Here is a 25,795-nt window from a genome sequence, read left to right as displayed (position 1 = left end):
TGGCGTGAACCTGGGAGGCAGACCTTGCAGTGAGCCAAGATTGTGCCACTGCACTCCAGCCTGGGTGACAGAACGAGACTCCGTCTCAAAAAAAAAAAAAAAAAATTAGCTAGGTGTGGTGGTGGGCCCGTGTAACCCCAGCTACTTGGGAGGCTGAGGCAGGATAATCGCTTGAACCTGGGAGGCAGAGGTTGTGGTGAGCCGAGATCACGCCATTGTACTCCAGCCTGGGTGACAAGAGCAAAACTCAGTCTCAAAAAAATTAAAAAAAGAACCCCTAGTATCCAACTATTCCCATACCTGACTTTCCACATTCAGGCATTTGTTAGCATTGCAGTTCGTATTTGTTAAGCCATTCTCTTCATTACCTTCAGTCAGAAGAACTCCATGTTTCACTCCGAGGGCTGCCTGCAAAACAGTCTTTCCTCCCCAGCCTGGCAATCTCTCTGGTGTTATGGGAAAGGATCCTGCCTGCCAGATATGGACCAGGCCTCTTTCTTTGGATCCTTCTGCCTCTGTTGAGCTACAAACATCAAGAAACATAGCTTAATTGTTTCTACAATTCAGAACGGTATCCTTTGTTCTTAATACTTTTCATGATTGTACCTTTTACTAGCACATGGATGACTGGGTCAGATAGCTGAATTAGCACCTATTTTATGCTTTGGTTATGCTCATAGGAGCCAAAGTAAAACAACTATTTATGTAAAAGACTAAAGGATGTGGGACATGGTCGCTCACGCCTGTAATCCAGCACTTTGGGAGGCCGAGGCAGGCAGATCACAAGGTCAGGAGCTCAAGACCAGCCTGGCTACTATGGTGAAACCTCATCTCTAGTAAAAATAAAATTAAAAAAAATTAGCCGGGCATGGTGGCATGTGCCTATAGTCCCAGCTACTCAGGAGGCTAAGGCAGGAGAAGCGCTTGAACCCGGGAGGCGGAGGCTGCAGTGAGCCAAGATCGTGCCACTGCACTCCAGCCTGGATGACAGAGCGAGACTCCGTCTCAAAAAAAAAAAAAAAAAAAAAAAAAAGACTGAAGGACACTCTAAACCCACAAATTACTTTTCTCCATCTAAGAAGCAAATAAAACTTGGGCTATTTTTAGAAGTTTTAGCATTTGGTAGCATAAAATTCCAAGATTCTAACTTCTCAATATATTCACTCCTTGTTTAGATATTAAAGCTACAACATGCCCAAGTTGAAGTCTTATCATAAAATTTTATAGTAAGTAAAAAGTACTTGATGAGAACAATATGAGATACAGGAATTCATTTCACTTTATGTTGAGTTTAAGTGTAGAATTGCTATTTAAACTTTTAGGAATCAAGTTTGTAATAGACATCAGTAAAATCCTTCATGCTTTGTTCAAGTTCTAGCTAAAGAATCCTACACATCTGATGATTTTGGTTTAAAGAATACAAAACACACAGCTGCACAGTAATGACCATATCCTAACTGCCCTCTTCTAAGAAAAGGCCGTGTTAAGATATGTACCACCACTGGTAATACATTTTTTCAGTTTCTTTTTTCTAGAACACTGATGCCAAAATTTTAATGAGGCACAGAAACTCTTTTGAATAGCTAGGAATTTCTCTACGTTTGCTATATAATATTCCCTTAAATGATAACTGGACATAACCATGGTTCTATAGGAGGAACACTACACATTTAACCTTCCTTTTAGATATCTTCAATAACTAGTTCTTTAAGGATGGAAGATGATTAAGATTAGCAAGGCTACTTCTAAAAACCTGAAATTATTTGTGAGGGAAAAATGGCTACAAGCACTTTAAAATGATTAAATGAACACATTTAGTGCTTCTTACAAAGCTTACAACTAACTAGCCTTCTTTAAAATTTGTTTTATCTTTACCAATCAATTAACTACAAATGTCACTATTCCCACTTAACAACCATCAACAAGAAAATTAAAACGAAGAGAAGCTACACATATGTGAAGCTGTTTGCTATGTTTTCTTAGGAGGATAAGAGAAAAGGAAGAAATGGTTTTACCTTCTCTTCTTTGAGTCCATCGGTCAGTGGGAACACTCCATCACCAAATCATTCCTTCTTTACAGAAAGTCTATCAAGACCTAAACAGTACAATACAAGTAAGGAAAAGAGCAGTAAAAGAATATTTTACCCCTTCAGACATTAAAAAAAAAAAAAAAAAAAAAAAAAAGGTTGGGGACAATATGGATGGCACGCCAGGAATTTGAGGTGGCAGTGAGCTATGATCGTGCCACTGCCAGCCAACAAAGCAAGACCAAAAAAATAAAAAAAAAAAAAAAAAAAAACAGCCCTCTAACAAGTGCACATTCACTAGGAAATAAATATGCAGTAAAACTATTTAAACTATTTCATATCTTGCCTGCCAAAGTCAAACATAGGCTGAGCCTGCCCACTAAGCTTATAAAAATGCCCGTTGACTGTCAAATGTAATGTCAAAGGAAAAGACTACCCACAATTAAGATATACTCTTTCAGGCAATAGATTTTGTTTTTTATTATAAAGAAAAAAGTTCAATCTGAAAATCAATACGTTAAGTACAAAAAGTACATACACATTAAGGTTACTTTTTAAATGCTGTATCTGGAAAGCATGAAGACTTAAATACCAATTAACTCAGATTTTCTAAAATCTCTTCAGTAATGTATCTGATTCAAGTGGTTTTAATTTATACTTTTCAGTAATGCACAAAAAATTATGTCATTAAAATAGGAAGTTTTCCACTTATTGGAAGGAGGAACATTTTCCCCAAATCACTTTCAATTCAGACTAACATGCCTCGTAACTCAAACGGTTGAAAGAAAGAAGTCTGAACTTTAAATCAGCTGTTTTAAAATCCACCTTTAATAGAAAATAGCTACATGAAAATTATGGTTACAAATATCATAACCCATCAGTTTAGAAACTCAATATTTATAAGAGATAGAAAAATAAACAGAAATGCTGAGTGCATTTCAACTCAAAAAACCACATTTGTAAGGGTAACAAAACACATGAAAACAAAAGCACTTAGGTCTTATTTGTGTAAACTATAAAAATATTGGGGCCAAATTTGTGGTTTTTCTGCAAAAGGATATGGAATGGTCACTGTGTTCTGGAAACAGCCCATACTGGCAGGAGTGATCTACGGTCCATCTGTTTCCTCCAGGTTGCCTGTGAATTCTTACCATTTCCCATCTGTACATCTGAAGAAAATTACTTTCTACCTAACGCTTATTTTAGAAAGATTATGAATCATTCAAAGTTGGGAGACGGATACTATGTTAACAAGAGATATATCTGAATAAATTTAATAAATGCTATTCATTTAATAAATACAATTAAGTGCTACTATGCTTTGTCCATGATAGTAATTAGCCTTTTGTAAAATGCACAGTTCATGGTGTACAGAGAAATTCTGCCACCGGATCTAATCTGTGCTAATCTATCACAGATCATGGAGTTACTATGCCCTTGATTAAATTTCAACAATATGTAGCGGAAGCCAGAGAATTATTCTACGAGGATGTGGAAGCACACAAGCACACCTTACTTCACACAACTGGCACACTATATGTAAACGGAATTTTGTCCTACTGACTAACAATCAAAAATGTCGAGAATTTTTTGATAAAATGAATCAAGTCAACCTTTATTCTCTCTTAGTGCCAGATTTTTTAGTACAGTTTTCTTAAAGTTGGTTATACCTTACTCAATATTATTTATCACCACCACTCATTTTTTTAACCTAAATGGAATTAAAACTCTACAAACTATTTTTACAACTTTCTTTTCTTACTTACATATAGGGCAGGCCAAATAATGGTCTCCAAAGGTGTCCAGGTCCTAATGCCCAGAACTTGTGACTCTGTTAGCTTGCATGATACTAATCAACTCTCCTTCAGATAGAAAGATTATCCTGGTTATCCAGGTGGACCCAATGTAACCATAAACATCCTTAAAACTGCAAGAGGGAGGCAGGAGGAGAATCAAAGAGACATGATGATGGAGGCAGGGTCAGAGGTGATGCTACACTGCTGACTGAACATGGGAGAAGGCAGCCATGAGCCAAGGAATGCGGTGACAGGTAGCAGCTGAAAAGGCAAGGAAAATGATTCTTTCCTAGAGTGTCCAGAAAAAAGCAGCCATGCAGACACCTTGACTTTAGGCTACAAGACCTGTGTCAGACTTTCAGCCTACAGAACTTGAAGGTAATATATTTGTGTTATTTTAAGCCACTAAGTTCGCAACAATTTGTTGCAGCTGCAGTAGAAAACTAACATACTATTTCATAGACATCTTTTTATATCAGTATTTACAGATCTCTCTTTTTTTTTTGAGACGGAGTCTTGCCTTGTCGCCCAGGCTGGAATGCAATGGCGCGATCTCAGCTCACTGCAACCTCCACCTCCCAGGTTCAAGCAATTCTCCTGCCACAGCCTCCCGAGTAGCTGGGATTACAGGCACCTGCCATTACACCCGGCTAATTTTTATATTTTTAGTAGAGACAGAATTTCACCATGTTGGCCAGGCTGGTCTCGAACTCCTGACCTCAGGTGATCCACCTGCCTTGGCCTCCCAAAGTGCTGGGATTACAGGCATGAGCCACCTTAAGCCACCATGCCCAGCCCCTATCTCATTTTGTTTTAATGGTGTTTAATATGTTTGACATCTTCCAACAAGATATGTCTGCCTGAAACTCAAACAGGGCAATGAAGAAAAGAAAACTGATTGCTGAGGAAACATAACTAAAAAGGAATATTGCAACTAAATGTAGGGAGCTTATGTTATTAAAGTTTTATCCTCACATACTTAAGTAAGGGTGGTATTTACCAACTCTATTTAATCTAACATTCTTTCTCAATTATGTATCCATCCAGGAAAAGAAAGTAAATGAAAAACTTTTGTCTTTCTAATATTTTTATGATTGTCTCTCCAGGAAATCTATTAAGACTCACCTCAACCAGTCAAATAGCATTCAAATTTCTGTATGTTGTTTCATTGCTTTAACATTTTAAGTTTTTATAAAATTGCCTAATCATAAGACTTCCTCTGGGGATATTTCTTCCAGAGGAGCTTTAAGGTCTTTACATCCTTTAAGAGGGGCAAGATCCTTATACTCTGCTGCTTTTCTTCTGTTACAGTAACTTTCCGGCATAGACCTGTTAACCAGCTCTGATAAAGAAGCCATGTGATGCTGTATAAACAGCATTTACTGTGGGACCCTCTCTTACCTTGCGTGGCTTCCCTACAGATAAATGGCATCTCCATAAAATGAGCAAACCAGACATCAGCCTTCTGAGCCACAGGACACAGCTAGATCCACTTTAAAGCATACCACTCTATCCTTCAAATTATCATCTCCTTCACAGTGATATGTAAAGTAATTAAACCCCAGGTGGCCCTTTAAACAAAGAGCAAACCTGGCTTCTTAATAAACTGATGCCACTTTTAGACTCCACTAGATACACACCCTTCTGTTACATCTAACAGAGAAATAAGTTGTCTTGTATAAGCCAAGGATATCATTTTAACATCATGTCCTGGAAGTGCCCTTAACAACAACAACAACAACAACAAAAATCTAGTCCAGATGTCCCAACTATTGTTAGAAAGATGAGCTACAACCATCCACAGGTCTACAATACCTTAACCAGAAATCTATAGCTCTGAAAATTAAGTTTTTTCAATAATGCCTTTGGTGGCAAAACCTAATCTGACCTGAATTCATCTGACAGCAAAATCTGACCTGAACTAATACAAGGTTATTTATCACTTTTATCCCTTTAGTGTGAATATTCATACATTGTGTTGTAGAAATATCAATATGAATACAATAAGGCAGCACTACAGATCCTATAGGAAGTGTTATATAATATATGGCTTATGCATCTTATTCTAAAGAACAAAACATAAATCTGAATTCCAAAATGCATCTTACCCCAAGGGTTTTGAATAAAGGACCAGGAATCTATATTCAAAAACAACTACTATCATTTTTTAGTAGAAGTCTCAAAACTTTTAACTATTTTATACTTAACTTGGTTTCTTTTACGTACTTTGAACATTTATTAACTATTTTAAACTTAACTTGGTTTCTTTTATGTACTTTGAACATTTATTTCATTTTAGAGAGTACACTGGAGAGTTGCATTGCTTCCAGTGGGACAGTCCACTGATGCTTTCATGCTTTTTTTGTTTTGTTTTTTTTGTTTCTTCTTCATTTTGGAGACAGTCTTGCACTGTCGCCCAGGCTGGAGTGCAATGGCGCGATCTCAGCTCACTGCAACCTTCGCCTCCGGGGTTCACATGATTCTCCTGCCTCAGTCTCCCGAGTAGCTGGTGGCGCACACCACCACACTTGGATAATTTTTTGTATTTTTAGTAGAGACGGGGTTTCACTATGTTGCCCAGATGGTCTTGAACTCCTGACCTTGTGATCTGCCCACCTTAGCCTCCCAAAGTGGTGGGATTACAGGTGTGAGCCAATGCGACTGGCCAATGATCTATTTTAATGACGATGATTTACATTTGTTTCAAAAGTTTTAAGCCAATTTTACGGTGAACACTCATGGAGCACCAAAATGATTTTTTGCAAGGAATATCCAGCCTGCAAATACTCAGTCGACTCATCTTTTCAATGGAGGAAGGAAGCCTGGATTCTTAAGTTTCATACAATGCTGCTAATTTGGTGAAGAAGAGGTGAATAAATGAGAGATGCTCTGGAGGCAGAGCAACTAGTACTCGGTGATTAGACAAAGGTGGGGGATCAAGGAGAAGGAGGTATCAGAAATGTTCTCTGGTTCTGCCTCAAACAGCTGTGTGTTGGTGGCTCCATTTCCTGAAATGGGCAAGAGTGAGGGAGATGGGACTCTGAAGCCAAGATAAGATTCTGGTAGGATAAAATTTATTTTTAAGTTCAAGATGTCTGTGAGAAACCCAAGAGTACATATCAAGTAAGCAGTTAGAATATATGAGCACGGAATTCAAGAGAAAAATCTCAGCTGCTGCTAAACTTGGGAGGGCGTATGGATAATGTTTAAAAACAAGACAATGGATAATGCCATTGGGGTATATGGAAAGACAAAGGAAAGCACAGGGTCAAGCTTTAAGGAGCTCCTGCGCCTGGAAGTTGGATAGGATGAGGACTGGACAAAGAGGACTGAGATTGAGAAGTGGTCTGCTATGGGCACATGAAAACAAAGGAAAGCACTTCAGCGAGGACGTCAATTAGGTCAAGGCAGCTGGGGTCTTGTAAGAGAATTAAAGTGTCCATTGGATTTGCCAACACAGGTAACTGCTGAGCATGGCCACAACCTCAGTGGTTTGTTTGGGCACTGAAAACCAGATTGAAGTACGCTGAATATAAATGGGAGGTGACAATGTGGAAATATCTTTATTTTCAATGGGTGATCCTTTTGAAAAATGTTGAAATGGCAAACAAAGAAATGGAGTGGCAGCTGGAGGGGAATGTGAAAATGAAGGGTTTTCTTTTGCTGGGGGGACAAGAGGAAGCTGAACATGTCTGCACGACAAAGACTGTGATCCTGGATAGAAGGATGATGAGGACAGTGGGCAGAGCCAAAGTCCTAGACAATGTGAAGGAGGATGCCATCCAGAATACATGTGGAGGGATGTTTGTTTGTTTGTTTGTTTTCCATAAGAAGAAAGGTCTACATTTTTGAAAGAAGCGAGATCACAGGTACTGATATAAGCAGAATTATAAATTTTGTGGTGGGAGGATAAGGGTTCCATATGATGGTACCTGTAAGTGACGAGGACTTCACAGTATGCATGTTGTATAGTCTAATTTCCCTCCTGGCTCTACTCATTCTGTTTCTTTATTTTATCCCACCCTGCTATACATTTTTGTAAGCTGCTTTAAATCCTTTTGGGAACAAGGCAGGATATAAATAAAAATTTTAAATGTGGTACAGAAATATGTTGAGTCTATTATCCCAAATGCAAAGAGAAAGTTAAGTCATGCAGGATCCTACATATTCATCTCTACTAAACTATTTTCTGGATAAAGTCTTTTTGGCTTAAATCGGTGAAAGGTAAATTTGTGAGTCATAAGTATAACAACTTTCAAATGCTTAAATTTCAACCACTGAAACCACATGCATTTTTTTTCATCTACTATGTTCCAGGTACTATGCTAGTCTGAAATTTCCATGAGAGCAGAGTGACAAATATCGTATTCTCTAGTACATCCCAGCAGCTTAGTTCTGACGTATAACAGGTACTCAATAAATATCTGTAAATACATGAGTTTCTGCCCTTAAGAAATTTCCACACTAATATGTTCTCTTTCTCACTAGAATAATGGCTCTCTGTAAAGTTACACAGTACCTTAAGGCATAAGAAAGCTCATTTACACTAGCAAAGCTGGGCCTTCCTAGTCTTATTCTCCTGTCTCAAATACTGGTTTAAAATAGTAAAACAACAGTAATAATTGTAGTTATAAGAGTAATGTCAATCAGTGATTAGAATGACAAGACATTCAGATAGAAAGGCAATAAAAATAATAGGGGAGTAAACTGTATCATAATGCCCTGAACGGAATATAGACATAGAGTGACCGGTGACTTGGATACAAAATTACCATAGATTTCATGTAGCCATTAACACTTCCTTTTAAAAGTCTGAGTTGGGTACATTTTATTACAATGTAGTAGAGTGACAAGAGATTTGGATACAAAATTACCATCAATTTCATATAGCCATTAACACCTCCTTTTTACAATCTGAGTTGGTTACATATTATTACAATGTAGTAAACCAGAGTTTATACTTTGAATGCAGTAAACAATAACAGAGTCTGGTATTTTACACATGGTAAATGCTTAATAAATAATTTGCTTTTAGAGGCTAGGTCAACATTTACAAGTGGATTATGGTAACCTTTGACTCAAACAACTGACTTACAAATAATCTATACACCAATAACAACTGCTACTTCCTGGATACCCTGCCACTGAAGCCTTCACCAACCACTGTGGAAGGTTGAGGAAAACTCGCCTTGCACTGAAGCCTTGGCCAACCAACCACCAAGAAGGCCACTTGGAACCCCACACCTCTCAGCCTTAACTGCTGCACAGAAAGCATTGCCTGATACCAGTATGGGAGCCAATGAGCCTTTAAATCTTGACTCAGAGTGAGGGAATTCAGTAAATTAAGGCATTGGATATATTTAGTAGACTGGCCTAGAAAGCTACTTATTAGTTATAATTTTGTTACTAATAGGATATGCACTAAGTCACTGATTCAAAATATATTTTAAGCTCCTGGAGGTCAGAGACTACGACTTATTCATTGGTATACTCTTGTACCCATAATCATCATTCTGAACAAGCTGGTTACATTTAAGCGAGTGCTTGAGTGAAAGATACAGCCCCTGATTTTCAGTTCCAATCCACAGACTTCCACGCTATAGATTTCTAGTGCCTGTAATAAAATTCAGTATCAGATACAAAAGAAAAAACTGTCTTCTCCTAATAGAAACTCTCATATATAATTTGCTAAAGGTATATCCTAACAATGAAATTACTTTTATCTCATGTCACTTTAAAAAGGGTTAAACAACTCAGAGAAGTGTTCCTTTCTCCCTTTCTCCTTATACACAGACAGCTTTTGGTGCAATGAGAAACAGGAAGATTTTACAGTCCTTTTTTAATGCCTTGCTAATTTCATGCTGAAACTTACTGAAACTACACTCTCTTGGTTATGAGGATCCTCTAAACGGGAAATTATCCACGGTGGAGGGGGTGAAAGTGTGTAAACATGGTACAATAATTTCCCAGCAATGCCCACTTAGCTCTTTTTTGTACCCACTCTATATTATTAAACACACTTTTCAGGATTATTAAATAATAATCCCACGATGCATTGTGATGAATATTATAATACTAACAACTGAATTTCAAATTCCCAGGTACTGCCACTATTTGTGCCTGTTATTACATGGTACAGTGAATGTCCTGGTAAGTCCTGATACAAACTACTTATTCTCTTAATATTTGCAACTACTCTCTTATTAAAAGGGCCACAATTTTTTAAAGGCAATATTAGATTTACAGTTCAAAGTATGATGACTTCTTTTACTAACTGATAACACTTAGTGCTTAGGATCATTCAGGGGCCACATAACCAAACAGGAAATATACACACTAAAAAATATCACTCTGGTGATACAAGTTTCACTTATTTTAATAGTGCTAGTAGCAGGTATTCTTTATTAGAAATGAACATATTGTTTAACTCACAAGTTTAGATACTGAGGTTACATTAGGGATCAGCTACTAAATGTTTTATTCATTAGTCAACAATTTAACACACTGTCATCAGGTTACTTAGTAATATTTACAGAGACAATTATTTTCTTTGAGCAATAACTAGGATACTTGCACTCAAGGTATAAACTCAAGGTAACTACATTGTAGTAAAATGTAACCAAGCTAAGCTTTGTAAAGTGTTAATGTTAATACTACACAAATCTGTAGTAATTTTGTATCTGAGTCACTCTATGTCCAAATTCCTTTCAGGGCCTTATTATACAACTTGCTCCCCTATATTTCCAGAGTTCATGATTGGTATATGCCTACATTTCCCAGGCATCTCTAGAATGTTAATGCCCCTGCAGGCTTCATGTCCTGAAGAAAGCATTTTCCCAGGAGCACAAACAGCAAAGCAAAACTGACCAAATAATTGGTCTGTCTCCTCTCCTTAGAAAGGCTTTACACAGTGGAGCTGCACTGGCACATTCCTTTCTTATTGCAGGGAGAGAAGAGTTATTTTTCCACAGTCTCCTAATTTGAGGGTACAAAGTAAAATAAAGCAAGCATATTGGGAAACAGCCCTGATTATAAATAAAAATGTTAAACTGCTAGTTTCACAAACTATCTTAACTATACATAAAACCGTAAAAATAAATAACAAATATATGTACTCATCATCCAGTTTTAACACATATTAATATATTTTCATATTGGCTTCCGCTCTTTCTTTAAAATACAAGAAAAAATAAGTAACAGAGGTGAAGAAGCTCCACTCAGAATTAGTTACTATTTCTAAAGTTAATGTATCCCATTCCCACATTTTTATATTTACTTTTATGTACTTTCATTAGATATACACATATCAATAAATAATGCATGCTATTATGTTGCTTTTAAAGTGTACATAAATGTGTCTTACTGTATAAATCCTTTAGCATTTTGCTTTTTTCATCTAGTATTACATACTTGAGATGTATATATGTTGGTAAGTATAGATCTAGCTCATTCATTTTTATGAGAAGATAGTATTGAATTGCATGAATAAACCAGTTTATCTATTTCCCTACTAATCTTTACAGTTGGATCGCTCTACTTTATTGCTCTTTTAAAGAGCTGCTATAATCATCCTTGTTATATGTTTGCTTAGGCAATTGCCCCAAGTTACTTAAGATCTTGGCTCGACAAAAATTTAGGCTGTGGAAGAAAAAAAAAAATCCTGGAGTGAATGTTAGCCCACCCGAATGCTATTATTGGGTCTAAACCACTCCCTTCCTAACAGGGAGGCCATGTGAACTGAAGAACTGTGTGATGACTCAAAAGAAAAATATTTAAAATGTGATAATTAAGGGAAACATGAGATGATCAATTTGTGGAATTAATGAGACGAAAGCTGATCTTCTCTCTGGACATAATTCATTAGCAGCTAAGCGAACCTCTGCCAACAAACCCCAGTCTTTTTCTCATAGGTGTTGAGAAAACAGTAAATTTTCTTCAAATTTAAAAGAAATATACGATAGCTCCAAAAACTACTATCTCACCAATTTAAATATTTTTCCCTCTACCCACCTGGATCAATCAGTTCAGCTACATGCAGGCAAACATCAAGACACAAGCTATAAGCTAAAGAAAGTACCATCACATATACAGAGGAATAAAAGATAGGGAAAGGAAAATTAAATACAATACTAAAAAGAAGCCAGAAATTGTTGCTATTTTATTGGTGATTACCTAACATTTTCTTAAGGACTGACACCCTACAAAACAGAGTACTTTCTTATTACTGATAACAAAATTGTTTGGGCATCAATGAAGGGTTAAGAGACAAAAATCTGTTAAAATTCTATCAGGAAAATTCATATCCCGAATACACTTGAAATACGTGGTAGATTTAATTCCACCAAGTTATAAAAAGAGCTAAATGATTTAAAAGTCACATATCCTCACAGCATGCCTCTGAGTGAGAAAGGTATCTCACGCACCCAAAGCAGGGCTTCTTTTACACAAGCTTAAAAATCACCACTCTGCCTTTCTTCCTAGTTTTTCATCTCATACTTTACCTAGTCTCACATTAATACATAATTGTAGATTTTTACAAGTCAGTCACATTTTTGAGATTATCATTAGAATGGACCCAGCAGCTACTGCTTTAAACCCACATTTTTCATGAAAAGGTAGGAGATACCACCTAATTACAAAAACACTACATCAAGACTCATTGAAGTTCTTAGCATACCCTTTGTCTTTAATAGTCAAAGTGCCCAAAGTAAGTGTTTCAAATGACAGCCCAAATTCTGAAAAACTGAAATTTGGAGAGAAGGGATTCCTGTTTATATTGTATACATTTAAAAAATAAATGGCTCACATAATGCCACTCAAGTTTTGTTCTTTTTCCCAGAATTACCTGTTTGGTATTTCATTTTTCTGGATCATTTTCAAATTTTAACATTGTTAAACAGTTTTGACGTTTTCTTGCTATAATTATGAATTTTAAATCTGCCAATACTGGTCATAGTTTAGAAGCTAATAAACTCGAACCAAGTATGGATTCTGTCAGTATCTTTTTCACATTAAAATGTCCTTATGGAATACCAAAATTACTACGGAACAACTTGAAATCATATTTTATAGCTACTTCCTTAAAATATTCAGTTCCCTTCCCCATCACTTAGGAAAAGAGTCAGTTTGGATCATGATGTAGTGGGAGGAATTAATTATAAAAATAGCTAATATGTATTGAATACTTACCATAAAACAGGCACTGTAATACATATGATACATGAACCATTACATGTAAAGGTACTGTCATCAGGAAAACATTGTTATCCCCAATTTAGAGACAAGAGAACTGAGGCAGAGAGATTAAATAACTTGCCCAAAGTCAAAGATGTTAATGGATGTGACTCTGGGCATGTTCAGATGCAAAGCCTAGAATCTTAACCACTATGTTTATGTTATTAAGGTCAAAACACTGCAGTTTACTGCAAAAACAAATTTTTCACTGCTTTAAATTATTCATTAACTCAAAGGTCAAGCGGTCACTCCAAATCATACGATAAATGGGGGGGAAATGTGGGACTAATAGGTTTGCTGAAGTTTCGTACCTGCTCAGAATAAACATATCACACAATTTTATTCCGTACAGCCAAATATAAGGGTAACTGAGTAAAGATCTTCATTTGGGTACAGCAGTCAGTTCCTTCTCCACCCTAAACCAGAAAGAAAGCACTGTACTCGGATATGCCACTTCAACAAGAGTGTTTTTCCTCTTCCACCATCAAAGCCCTAAGCAATAGTACGATTCTACCCGTCTACTGTTGCCTGTCTTCAAAGTAGTCCTGTTACCCGAGGACCAACACCAGCGTCAAGGACCTGTGTTATTTTCCTGGCTTCGCTTCTCAAAATAACTTATCTTCTCCTCTTGATAAATCACTTGATACGCTCAAAGACTTGCCTAAACTACTAATTCTTATTATCAAAGCCATTTTCTTTCTCCGTAACCGCCTTTTCAAGCAACCCTTGGTCCACTCTTCAACGCGATTTGCACCCTGTGGCAAGGCCGCCAGGGACAATCAGCTGGGTTCCCGGCCACGGACCGCAGTTTATCAGCTCAGCGAGTAGTGTGGGCATTCAACAAATTCTCATGAATGAATAGCTGGAAGGCAGCGTGGGTGGAGGCGGGAAGAGGGGGGCTGAAGGAATTTCACGCGGCTGAGACCACTGCAGCGGAGCCCAGTCTGGGGAGGGAGAGACCGCGGCAAGTGGGAGAATCTGGGGCCGAGGCAGGGGCCGCCTCGGGTGCTGCTGGACCGGCAGGCACAGTCGATCGCACGCAGAGCCGGGAAGATGCAGGCGCCGTCTCCGCAGGCCCCCGCAGCGCGCTCTCGGGCCTCGACCACAGCCTCTGCCTAGCTCCCTGTCCCCGGTCTTCCGCATACAAGGGGTCGCAGCCGATAAGCCCTCCTTAGCCAATAGCCAACCCGGGACCCGCGCTCGCTCACCTGAAGCTCCACCGGCAGCACTGCGCTCTGCATCCGGCGCGATCCTGGCAACCCCGTGGGTCCGCGGGATCAGCTGATTCATGGAGGGCGGGGCCTCCGGACAGGGCGGGACTGCAGGGCGACTAGCGAAGGTAAACGCGGGCGCGGAGGGGCTCTTGGAATCCGAGCTCCTGGGAATTGCTCTTGGGAGACTGTCGACGGCGTCTGTTGGGGGACAAAATTACTGAGAATGCGTTAGGCACTGCAGGCTACGTACTTGGGAGCACAGCCCCTCCTTTAGGTTAGGGCGGAGCTATCAGTCCTGGGCTGTTCTTTGACGATGACGTAGAATAGAGTCGTCCAAGCCTAGCTACCCGAGCGCTTCCATGGTAACAGGCGGTGGTGAGAGTGGTTGAGAGCAGCAGTCGTTTGTTACCACCTCAAACTGCAAGGGCCGGAAGTATGCAAGTAAAAAGGCTGAAATATTTTCAAACTGCCTTTATGGACTGTACCCTAATGGTGGTCGCTGTTCCCGCCCCCGCGAATGACGTCATCGCCTCGCGGCCCCGTTGTGCCATTGTATCCGCAATGTGTAAACTTACAGGTTAGTTGCAACCCCAAAAGATGGGGTGGGATAGGAGAAAATGAATTGCCTCTCCAATGATTCCCGTAGGACCCCCCAATATGCAATCAGTAAAATCAGTTTTCTTGTCCCGCGCAGTTTCATAACACTGTTTGTCGCAGCCACAGTCCCACCCCACCTAGCCTGCACTCCCAAGTCCTCCCATGATTTTATGATTTTCCAGAGCCACCACTCACGTCGCACAGTGGGTGCAAACCTTCTGCTGCTAGGCATTGTGCCATCGCTGGACCTGCAAACCTGCAAATATTTAGACCATCAACGACAGATGTGTAGTCAGGTTCTGAAACTCCTGTATCATACTCACCAACACCCTCAAGTCAATTTCCTCCCTGATCCTTCGCCCACCTGCAAAACTGTTAGTCTGCAACAGTTCACCCAGCCTTGCTCACTCCTGGATCGGTGCAGAAAATCACACACCCCTGAGAATTGGCACCACTGCGAACCAAAAGTGTCCAACTTCGGTCGGGACTTCCACATACGACTACGCAATATTGCTGAGCCTAAAACAGTCACGTTTACACATTGCTACTCAGATTATCTCGTATTCCCCTCCCCTACTGTTCCCAGCCCTCACACTCTTCTAACCTCTTATTGAACTCTACTCACCCGCTTTGGTAAAAATAAAAATAAAAAACTTTGTTTCTTACATCTCTGAGGAAAGTGATTTTTTTTTTCCTGATGGTGAAATTCACCATCAGAAGTGAATTTCCTTAAATCCCAAATTCCACCAGCCACTACCACAAAACCTACCTACAACCAGTTTTGTTTTGTTTTGTTTAGATGGAGTCTCTCGATCTGTCGCCCAGACTGGAGTGCAGTGACGCCATCTCGGCTCACTGCAACCTCCGCCTCCCAGGTTCAAGCGATTCTCCTGCCTCAGCCTCCCGAGTAGCTGGGATTACAGGTGCCCGCCACTACGTCTGGCTAATTTTTGTGTTTGTAGTAAAGATGGGGTTTCACCATGATGGCCAGGCTGGTCTCGAACTCCTGATCTCAAGTGATCCACCCGCTTCGGCCTCCCAAGGTGCTGGGATTACAGGGCGAGCCACCGAGCCCGCCTCCTTTTCACGGAGTCCTTTTCTTCTCCCTCTATCTTCTTAGAAGAGGTGTTCTGTCCTCTCAAGGTTAATGTCTCCACCTGAAGTCAGTATCCTTCCAATCTACCCAAAGGAAAGACTTTATTCTGTTGATGAAAAAAGACAAACTTTGTAAAATATTTGAAGAGGTTAAATATACTCTGATCAAAACATGAGTAACCATGGCCTGGGACACAGCCTCAAGAAGTCCTGAGAACATGTGCCCAAGGTGGTTGGGTTACAGCTTAGTTTTATACATTTTAGAGAGACAGAAGTTATAGGCAAAGACATAGATCAATGCATGTAAAAGGCGGGGGCGGTGCTCACAGATCATAGGTGGATTCAGAGACTTTATGATTGGTTGAAAAAGCTAAGCTTTTCCTAAAGAGTTGAAGTTAGCAGAAAGAAATGTTTGAGTTAAAATGAGGGGGATTGTGGAAGCCAAGGTTCTTGTTATGTAGATGAAGCTTCCAGGTAGCATATGTTATAGGACCTTAAAATGTGTCAGACTCTTGGTTAAATCTCTCCTGGATCAGGAAAAGACCTGAAAAAGGAAAGGGATTCTGTACAAAATGCAGATTCCCCCCAAAAGAGACAGCTTTGCAGGGTCATTTCAAAATATGTCAAAGAAATATATTTTGGGGTAAAATATTTTTATTTTCTTCAGGGTCCGCTGTCTTGTAATGCTATACCATAGTCAGATTGGAGTTGGATAATCTTATTGCTACAGGAGTCTGTTTTGTCAGTCTTACGATCTCTATTTTCATTTCATGAAAATGGTTTAGACCTGTTTAATGCTGGTCTAAACTCCAAAGGGAGGGAGTATAATGAGGTATGTCCAATCTGCCTTCCCATCATGGCCTTAACTAGTTTTTGAGGTTTTCTTTAGGATCCCCTTAGCCACAGAGGGTGGAGGGAGATCTATTCAGTTGGTGGGGGAGCTGAGAATTTCAGTTTTTATTTACATTTCCATTACTTATCCCTTCTCCTTCATGTATTTTCAACCTCTGTCTCTCTTCTTATTCCTATATACTTACAGTGTGTAAACCTGCTACCTATCTCATCTTTAATTTTTTTACTTTCTGCCTTCTTTCCTTTGCAACTTAATTTTCTACTTCTACTTTCTGACTTCCCAGTCTTCCTCACCCTTTCCTTAAGTCTACTGAAATCAACAGTCATCTTCTCATTTTGTAATCTAATGGTGCTATCATAGAATGGAAGCATTCTATGCAACAATCTAAAATAAAGAAGATCATCTCTATGTACTGATATGGAATGATCTGGAAATTAGGAATTAAGAGAAAAAAACTAGATGCTAAGTCCTGTGCATAGTAGTCTACCAATTGTGTATTATGTATGTCTTTTCAGGAGAGAGATAGGTAGGCTGGAAGATAGTGTAAACTGAAGAATCACCTTTCTAAATTTGTATATCTCAAATAATTTGAGAACTTAATTTGAGATATACAAATTTAGAAAGGAGATTTCTTTTCTTTTTTTTCTGAGACAGAGTCTTGCTCTATCACCCAGGCTGGAGTGCAGTGGCTCAATCTCAGCTCACTACTACCTCTGCCTCCCGGGTTCAAGTGATTCTTCTGCCTCAGCCTCCCGAGTAGCTGGGACTACACTGCAACCTCTGCCTCCCGGGTTCAAGTGATTCTTCTGCCTCAGCCTCCCGATTAGCTGGGATTACAGGCACATGCCATCACACCCAACTAATGTTTGTATTTTCAGTAGAGATGGGGTTTCACCATGTTAGCCAGGCTGGTCTCAAACTCCTGACCTCGTGATCTGCCCACCTTGGCCTCCCAAAGTGCTGAGATTACTGGCATTAGCCACCGTACCCGGCTGAGACTTCTTTTCTTATAAAGAGTTAAAACCTGCAAGGTGGCCATACTGACAGGCTTGGAAGTATAGCCTACAGTAGAAACCATTAGCAGGCACTTTGGAGGAGGAAGGATTGAGGCAGGAGCTTTATGCTAAATGGGTTGGCTAAACATACACATTCAACAGATTGAATATTCACTTTGGGGGGTCTTGACACACGTATATTGAATAGCATGCATGTTACATGCATCCCATGTTCACTTTGGGGTAGAGACAACACTAATTGCATTACGTAATTATAATATCATTTTGATATAGAGGGCAATTATAATTATGTAATGCATTTAATGTTGAAGGTGAAGCAGGAATACAAAGGCACTCAAGTGATCAGCCACTGTCAACTAGCCAGAACCAGTCCATGGTCGGTGGTCTCTTATCAGGAGAAAGTTACTGAAATCAGTCTCTTGTCCAATCAAAGCTGTGGTTATGGCTTGTGGGACAGAGGCTCAGGTAGTCAGCATCTGGTGGTAAATGAGCTGCAATTGTTTTAATATTGCTTATCTCAATGCCAGCACTTGTTTAACTGCTAGGGAAAAAAAAAAAAAAAGAAACCTTAGGCAGTTAGAACATAGCTCATTCATTCATTCATTCATCTTTGAGACAGGATCTTACTCTGACACCCAGGCTGGAGTGCAGTGGCATGAACATGGCTCACTGCAGCCTCAATCTCCTGGGCTCAGGCAATCCTCCCACGTCAGCCTCCTGAGTAGCTGAGACTATAGGTGCATGCCACCACATTCAGGTAATTTAATTTTTTTTCTTTTTCTTTTTCTTTTGTAGAGAGAGGGTCTCACTCCATTGCCTAGACTGGTCTCAAACCCCTGGACTCAAACAGTCCTCCCACCTTGGTCTCCCAAACAGGTGTGAGCCATTTTACCTGGCCCAGAACATAGGTTATTCTTTAAGTGCAGGGGTGCATGACAACCCTTTTGTGGCGTGGTCTTAGATCCTGTTTGTAATTTGGTATCTTATTGCCACAGAGAGTCTGTTCCATCAGTTTTGTGATCTCTATTTTAACGGCTGGTCAGTTGTGTCTAAGCCACAGAAGAGAGAGGTTATAACAAGGCATGTCTGACTCTGCTGATGCCAGGAACTCAGTTTTTAAGGTTTCTCAGGGGTCCCCTTGGCCAAAAGAGGGTCCATTCAGTTGATTGGGGGGCTCAGGATTTTAATTTTAGTTATCATCAAATAGATGGATTTAACATATATTTTTATCCTAGTATATGCATATATTAGCTCTGAAAGAATACATTAAAGAGTGGCTACCACTGGGGAGGGAAATCGGGAACAAGAGGGAGAAAAAAATTCACTTTTCTCTCTATACCATTTTGTGCTGTTTAAATTTTTAATCGTATGCTCTTTGCTTATTTTTAAAGCTTTTAAACTTTATTTTATTTTAGTCAGGGTCTTGTTCCATCACCAAGGCTGAAGTGCAGTGGCACCATCTTGGCTCACTGCAGCCTTGACTTTCTGGGGTCAAGTGATCCTCCCACCTCAACCTCCCAAGTAACTGGGATTACAGGTGCACACCACCATACCTGACTAATTTTTGTATTTTTGGTAGAGATGGGGTTTCACATGTGGCCCAGGCTGGTCTCGAACTCCTGATCTGAAGGGATCTGCCTACCTCGGCCTCCCAAAATGGTGGGATTACAGGTGTGAGCCACTGCACCCATCCCTAAACATTTTTTTTAAAGGTCTAGTTCTCAATCATATCTTCCTTTCACTTTTTTCTTCCTTGACTGCTGGGACACACTCCTTCCAGGAGTCATAGCAGGAGTTTCCCCCCTACTCCTTCAGACCTTTCCTTTACCTTTGCAGACTCCTTCTTTCACCTGCCCCTTAAATTCAGAGACAAAATAAATATTTAATACATACTTATTATGTGTCAGGCATTGTTCTAGGCACTGAAAAGACATAATAATGAATAAAATTGACACGAGTCCCTGTTCTTATGGAACAAAGACTCTGGTGCTGTGGAAGACAGTCTCAACATGGAAGTCATCACTTCCTCCCTCCATGCATACAAACATCACTACTGACATCAAATGATGGAACCTGTGTCCTCTCCCCGCACATATAGGCTAGCCTTGAGATTTTTTATTTTTTTAAGTAATAGAATGTGGCAATAATGAAGTTCTGAATCAAGGCCTTAAAGAGAACTGGCAGCTTCCATGTTTCTCTCTGAAAAGCCAGCTTCCATGGTATACTCCAGATTGATTAGCCATATAAAGAGAGAGGTCACATGGATAAACATTGAGGTACCAGACATATGAGTAAAACCTTCTCGTACCTTCCAGGCCGGCCCAGTCACCTTCTGAATGCAGCTGAATGAGTGACATCAGCCAATGCCAAGTGAAGCAGAAGAACAGCCTAGTCAAGCACTTCCTGAATTCCTGACCTAAATTCCTGAGAAACAATAAGTTGTTGCTTTAAGCCACCGAGTTTTGGGGTGGTTGGTTATGCAGCAATAACTGAAACAAGTGGGAAGAGTGGGAGATAATAAACAAATCTAAAATATGGTAATGACCAGTGCTATAAAGAGGCAAAATAGTGCGGTAGCTAAAAGCCCATGCTGAGCCAGACAGCCTGCATTCACATTTCAACTCCAGCTTTGTGACACAATTTGTTTAACCTCCCTGTGCCTCAATTTCATCATCCAGAAAACGGATAGTAATGTCACCTACTTTATGGAGTGATGTGAGGTTTAAATGACCCAATAATACGTAAAGTGCTATGCATGGTACCTGGTACATAGTAGGTGTTATGTGTGTTGTTATTATTGAGAGCAACAAAGAAAGGTAGGGAAATAGAAGGCAAAGGCCTAATTTTATATTAATGGGACAGGGAAAGCCTCTCTTTTAAGAAGACATCTGAACAGAGACTTGTAAAGAAGTGAGAACATAAACCACGTGGACATAACTGCAAAGGCAAGGAGGGTGGTGCTGCTAGAGCTGAGAAAAGAGTGGGAAGGTGAGAGATAAGAGCCAGTAGATAATGATCTGGTAATAGGACCAGAAAAAGAACTATGGGTTTTATCTGAGTGATACAGGCAACCCTTGGAGGCCTTTTCACAGAGGGTTTTGTAATCTGGCTTCCCTTTTTCAAGGGATGATTCTTCTGCTTTGTGGAGAGTAGAGAACAGAATGTAGGAGTGAAAGAGTGGAAGCAGAAAGATCAGTAAGAGGGTAATAGTTGCAGATGGTTATGATGGCTTAGCCCCAAGCAGCAATGGAGGAAAGGTAAAAAGCAGTTTGGTTCTGGATGTATTTTGAAGGTAGAGCCTGCCATATTTGCTCATTGATTAGAAATGAGCTTTGAAAGAAAGAAGAATTAAGGCCTGAGTAAAGGCCTTAATTGGTAAAGATGAGCTGGCTGGGCACGGTGGCTCACACCTGTAATCCCAGCACTTTGGGAGGCTGAGGCAGGAGGATCACCTGAGGTCAGGAGTTTGAAACAAGCCTGACCAACATGGTGAAACCCCGTCTCCACTGAAAATGCAAAAATTAGCTGGGTGTCATGGCATCTGCCTGTAATCCCAGTTACTAGGGAGACTGAGGCAGGAGAATCACTTGAACCTGGGAGGCGGAGGTTGCAGTGAGCAACCTTGCACTCGACTCTGTCACCAAAAAAAAAAAAAAAATGGTGGGCTATCATTTACTGAGATAGGGAAGACTGGAAAAAGAGTATGGTGGAGGCTATGGGAAGGAAGTGTTAGGTTTTCATGTTCAGAAAATGGCAATATTTTATATGGCTACTAGGCATTGAATGGATAGGAGTCTGGTGTTGAGGAGAATGATCAGGGCTGGAGATATAACATTGGAAGTCATTGATAGAAAAGAGAAGCAGTCTGAAGCCTGAAGCCTGAACCCTGAGACACTCATTCTATTTAGAGATTGTGAAGATGGAAAGCATCTAGTCCAAGATCCTGCTGGGTTCTCTGAAGGGAGAAATCATTTGTATTTGAGAAACAGAAGGCCAAAAATAGCTAGCAGAGAAGGAGTGACAGGGAAGAGTGGCACAAAATGGGGTTGCAATGATCATGTAGGGATTGGTAGGCCAGGGTATGACTTTGTATTTTATCCTAAATGCATCAGAAAGTTTTAAGTGGGGGAATGACCTGACCTGATTTGTATTTTTTGGACTTCATTCTAGCATGTGCTTTACATGTACTTCCATTTCCTTACACAGAATATTAAAAAGATGTTTACTTAAGAGTTAGGAGTTCATAAAATTAATATTATTTGTTTAAATTCATTCAGACTGAATAGATTATAGGAAATTTAGGAAGGAAGTAACCGCCCAGTGGCTTCACCTTGCCTGCTGCCTAGACGGAGCCGATTTATCAAGACAGGGAAATTACAATGGAGAAAGAGTAATTCAGACAGAGCTGGCTGTGCGGGAGACCACAGTTTTATTATTACTCAAATCAGTCTCGGGGGATTGGAGCTTTTAAAGACAAAGTGGAAGGTAGGGGCTTGGGAAGTGGGGAGTGCTGACTGGTAAGATTGGAGATGGAATCATAGGGGGTCGACTTGAGGTTTTCTGACTGTCTTCTGTTCCTGGGTGGGATAGCAGAACTGGTTGAGCCAGATTATGGGTCCGGGCGGTGTCAGCTGATCCATCCAGTGTAGGGTCTGCAAAATATCCCAAGCACTGATCTTAGGTTTTATAACAGTAACGTTATCCCCAGGAGCAATGTGGGGAGGTTCAGACTCTTGGAGCCACAGGCTGCATGACTCCTAAACCTAATTTCTAGTCTTATAACTAATTTGTTAGTCTTGCAAAGGCAAACTGGTCCTCAGGCAAGAAGGGGCCCTTTTTCATGAAAGGGTAATTATCAATTTTGTTTCAGAGTCGAACCATGAACTGAATTCCTTCCCAAAGTTAGTTCGGCCTTCACCCAGGAATGAGCCAGGACAGTTCAAAGGTTAGAAGCAAGATGGAGTCGGTTAGGTCTGATCGCTTTCACTGTCATAATTTCCTCAGTTATGATTTTTGCAAAGGTGGTTTCAGAAGCAGGGAGACTTAGTAGAAGGTATTGCATTAGGCCAGATGAGGGATGGTGATGCTTGGACTAGGGAGAGACAGCTGTATGAATAGAGAATTAGATAGATTTGAGTTATTTTCTGGAAGTAGAATTGACATGATTTACTAATGGATTAGATGTGAGATTTTATTTGTATGCTGCCTGGGTTTACTTTCCTGAGTAACTCATTGATGGGAATACCATTTTCTGAACTGGAGAAAACTAAGGAGAAGCCATCTCTGCACAGTTCGAGAAATCTGTTTTTGACATATTATTAAACTTTGGAATACCTTTTAGGCAGTCAAGCAGAAATGTCAAATTGACAGTTAGTGTTGTAGAGAGAAGTCAGGGCTGGAGATAGAGATTTGAGAATTATTCATAGATAGGTGCCAGTCAAAGTCAAGGGACTAGATGAAGTTATCTAGAAGCAAAGTACAGATAAGCAAGTGTTGAAAAGGCCCAGACTGAACACTGGGTCCACTCAAATTAGGAAGTTGAGCAGGGGAGGAGGCATCAGCAAAGATGGTTGCAGAAGAATCCCCAGAGAGGCAGAAGGAAAACCAAGGAAGTGTCCACTTCACAGAATCAAGGAGGCTTTCATAAAGGGTGGCATGATTATGGTGCTAAATGCCACCAAAGAGTAAAACAAGTAAGATCTGAGAAGTAGCCTTTGGATTTTAATAACATGGAATTTCTGGTGACTTGGCAAAGGCAGGTTTGTTAGAGCAATAAACACAGAAACTTTATTGGGGTGAGTTAAAGACAGAATAGGAGGTGAGGAAGCGAAGACATCTCCTTCAAGGTTTGCTGTGGAGTCAAAACATGGGGTGGTATCTAGAGAGGATGGGGTCAAGGTACAGCGTAGATACTATAAACCCAAGCATTTAAAAACAACGACGACAACAGATAGTATGACAGCAAAGCTAGATTTTCTACTGGACAGAATCTGACTTTAAAAGGAAAACAGAAAAGGTATCCAAATATATCTCTCTATATATTGTCATAGACTCAATACTGTGAGTGCACAGTCTGGATCAAATATACTGATAAATATAAGTTCTTTTTATCATGGCATATATAACACTAATTTACAAACCTGTCTGTCTCTCTTATTGGAGTCTAAGCTCTCAGACAATTTTACTCATTTTTAAATTATCAAGTCTAGCACAGTGCCTTGCACTTTACTGACTTTTCAATGAATTCATTTATTGAGATTCAGCAATTTAACAATTTGTTGAAATGCAGTTCATTGAGATAGACATAAGTACTTGCCTTTTCCGTCACCTACCCGGTTGCCATTGGTTATATTTCACATCCTCTGATTGGCTGCCCACTGGGAGGAATTGAAGAGAGTTCCTCCCACTTCCCTATCCTTAGAAGTCATGCAAGACAAGACAAAGATCTTCCTGGTCTCAAATGGCAAAAAGACTGAAGGCAATGGCTTTTCTGCCCCAGAGTGATCCACAAGTGTGGAGTGGTATGTGATGCAGCCTTTGGGAGGTGATGATATTTGGACTAATTTTTATAATGTTGCAATATAATATATTTTAATGTACTATTTGCAGACTTCTTTGTGTGTGCATTTTATCCTCAAAACAACCCCATCCTAGGAATAATTATTCCTAAAATACAGATGAAGAAACTGAGGCCCAGTGACCTGTCCAAGTTAATTTAACTATTCTAAGTGAGACAGGGACTCAAACCCAGGTCTGCAAACTCCAAATACTCTGCTTTCTCCCTCCTTCAACCCCTAATGAATCAAGGTGTTTTTATTTCGTTTTTTATTTTTTGAGACAGGGTCTCACTCTGTCACCCAGGCTGGAGTACAGTGGGGCAACCATGGCTCACTGCAGTCTCTAACTCCCAGGCTCAAACAATCCTCCTGCCTCAGCCTCCTGAGTAGCTGGGACTACAGCTGCTTGCCACTACACCCAGAAAATTGATTATTGTTTTTTTGATATTGGGTCTCATGCTGTCACACAGGCTGGAGTGCAGTGGCACCATCATGGCTCACTGCAGCCTCGACCTCCTGGGCTCAAGTGATCCTCCTGCTTCAGCCTCCTGAGTAGCTGGGACCACAGGCAGGTACCACCATATCCAGATAATTTTTTGATTTTTTGTAGAGACAGGGTCTCCCTATGTTGCCCACACCAGTCTTGAACTCCTGACCTCAAGTGATCCTCCCAACTCAGCCTACCCAAAGGGCTGGGATTACGGGTGTGAACTACCACACCCGGACAAATTAAGGTGTTAAGTAGAGTTCAGGACTAATATAAAAAGTAAGGTTTAAGAAAGGGATGATAGAGGATAACAGAAATGAAATAACGGGGTCAGCGAAGGCCAGTATTAAAAACTGAGGATAAGATTCATGGGAGGGTGGTAACAGGGATATGCCTCAGAGGGGGATCAGAATGAATACTAAGTAAACATTGGTTCCAGGAGCCCATCCTGTGTGTATGTATATGTGCGTGTGTGGGAGAGGTGTATTCACATTTATATAAGTACTCTTATTTAATTTGACAAGTGTTTCTTAGGACTCTAAAAGAGGTAGAAGATCTAGTTTATATCCTGATAGTATGCTTACCATCTTGTGAGGAAAACAATAAAAATAAGGATTAGAAAGAACAAATCAGGATTGGGTGCGGTGACTCGCGCCTGTAATCCCAGCACTTTGGGAGGCCAAAGTGGGGGGATCACCTGAGGTCAGAAGTTCAAGACCAGCCTGGCCAACACGGTGAAATCCTGTCTTTACTAAAAATACAAAAATTAGCCGGGTGTGGTGGTGCACTCCTGTCATCCCAGATACTTGGGAGGCTGAGACAGGAGAATCACTTGAACCTGGGAGGCAGGGTTGCAGTGAGTCAAGATCGTGCCACTGCACTCCAGCCTGGGTGACAGAGCGAGGCTCCATCTCAAAAA

General features: G+C 40.3%; 2 protein-coding genes across 3 annotated transcripts in view; one reads left to right on the top strand and one right to left on the bottom strand.

The window, feature by feature from the left end:
- ALS2 (amyotrophic lateral sclerosis 2 (juvenile)) overlaps positions 1 to 14,574 on the bottom strand; it is an 83,012-nt gene extending 68,438 nt beyond the window's left edge. For both annotated transcript variants that reach the window (XM_011974488.1, XM_011974489.1), the window contains exons 1-3: positions 14,266 to 14,574; positions 2,016 to 2,095; positions 369 to 523 (exon numbers count right to left, since the gene is read on the bottom strand). In XM_011974488.1, the coding sequence (XP_011829878.1) occupies positions 369 to 523; positions 2,016 to 2,035 (175 nt within the window). In that variant the 5' untranslated portion in view covers positions 2,036 to 2,095; positions 14,266 to 14,574. The remainder of the gene's footprint in view (positions 1 to 368; positions 524 to 2,015; positions 2,096 to 14,265) is intronic.
- A 178-nt stretch (positions 14,575 to 14,752) lies between these two features.
- On the top strand, positions 14,753 to 15,527 carry LOC105535412. Its single transcript, XM_011974487.1, has 2 exons — positions 14,753 to 14,848; positions 15,051 to 15,527. Exons 1-2 carry the CDS (start codon positions 14,789 to 14,791, stop codon positions 15,480 to 15,482), a joined length of 492 nt encoding a protein of 163 aa, XP_011829877.1. The 5' UTR covers positions 14,753 to 14,788; the 3' UTR covers positions 15,483 to 15,527.
- Positions 15,528 to 25,795: the final 10,268 nt, after the last annotated feature.

This window comes from Mandrillus leucophaeus, unplaced genomic scaffold, assembly GCF_000951045.1.
Source record: "Mandrillus leucophaeus isolate KB7577 unplaced genomic scaffold, Mleu.le_1.0 Scaffold146, whole genome shotgun sequence".
Classification (NCBI taxonomy): domain Eukaryota; kingdom Metazoa; phylum Chordata; class Mammalia; order Primates; family Cercopithecidae; genus Mandrillus; species Mandrillus leucophaeus.
This window is presented reverse-complemented; position numbering and strand designations above follow the sequence as displayed.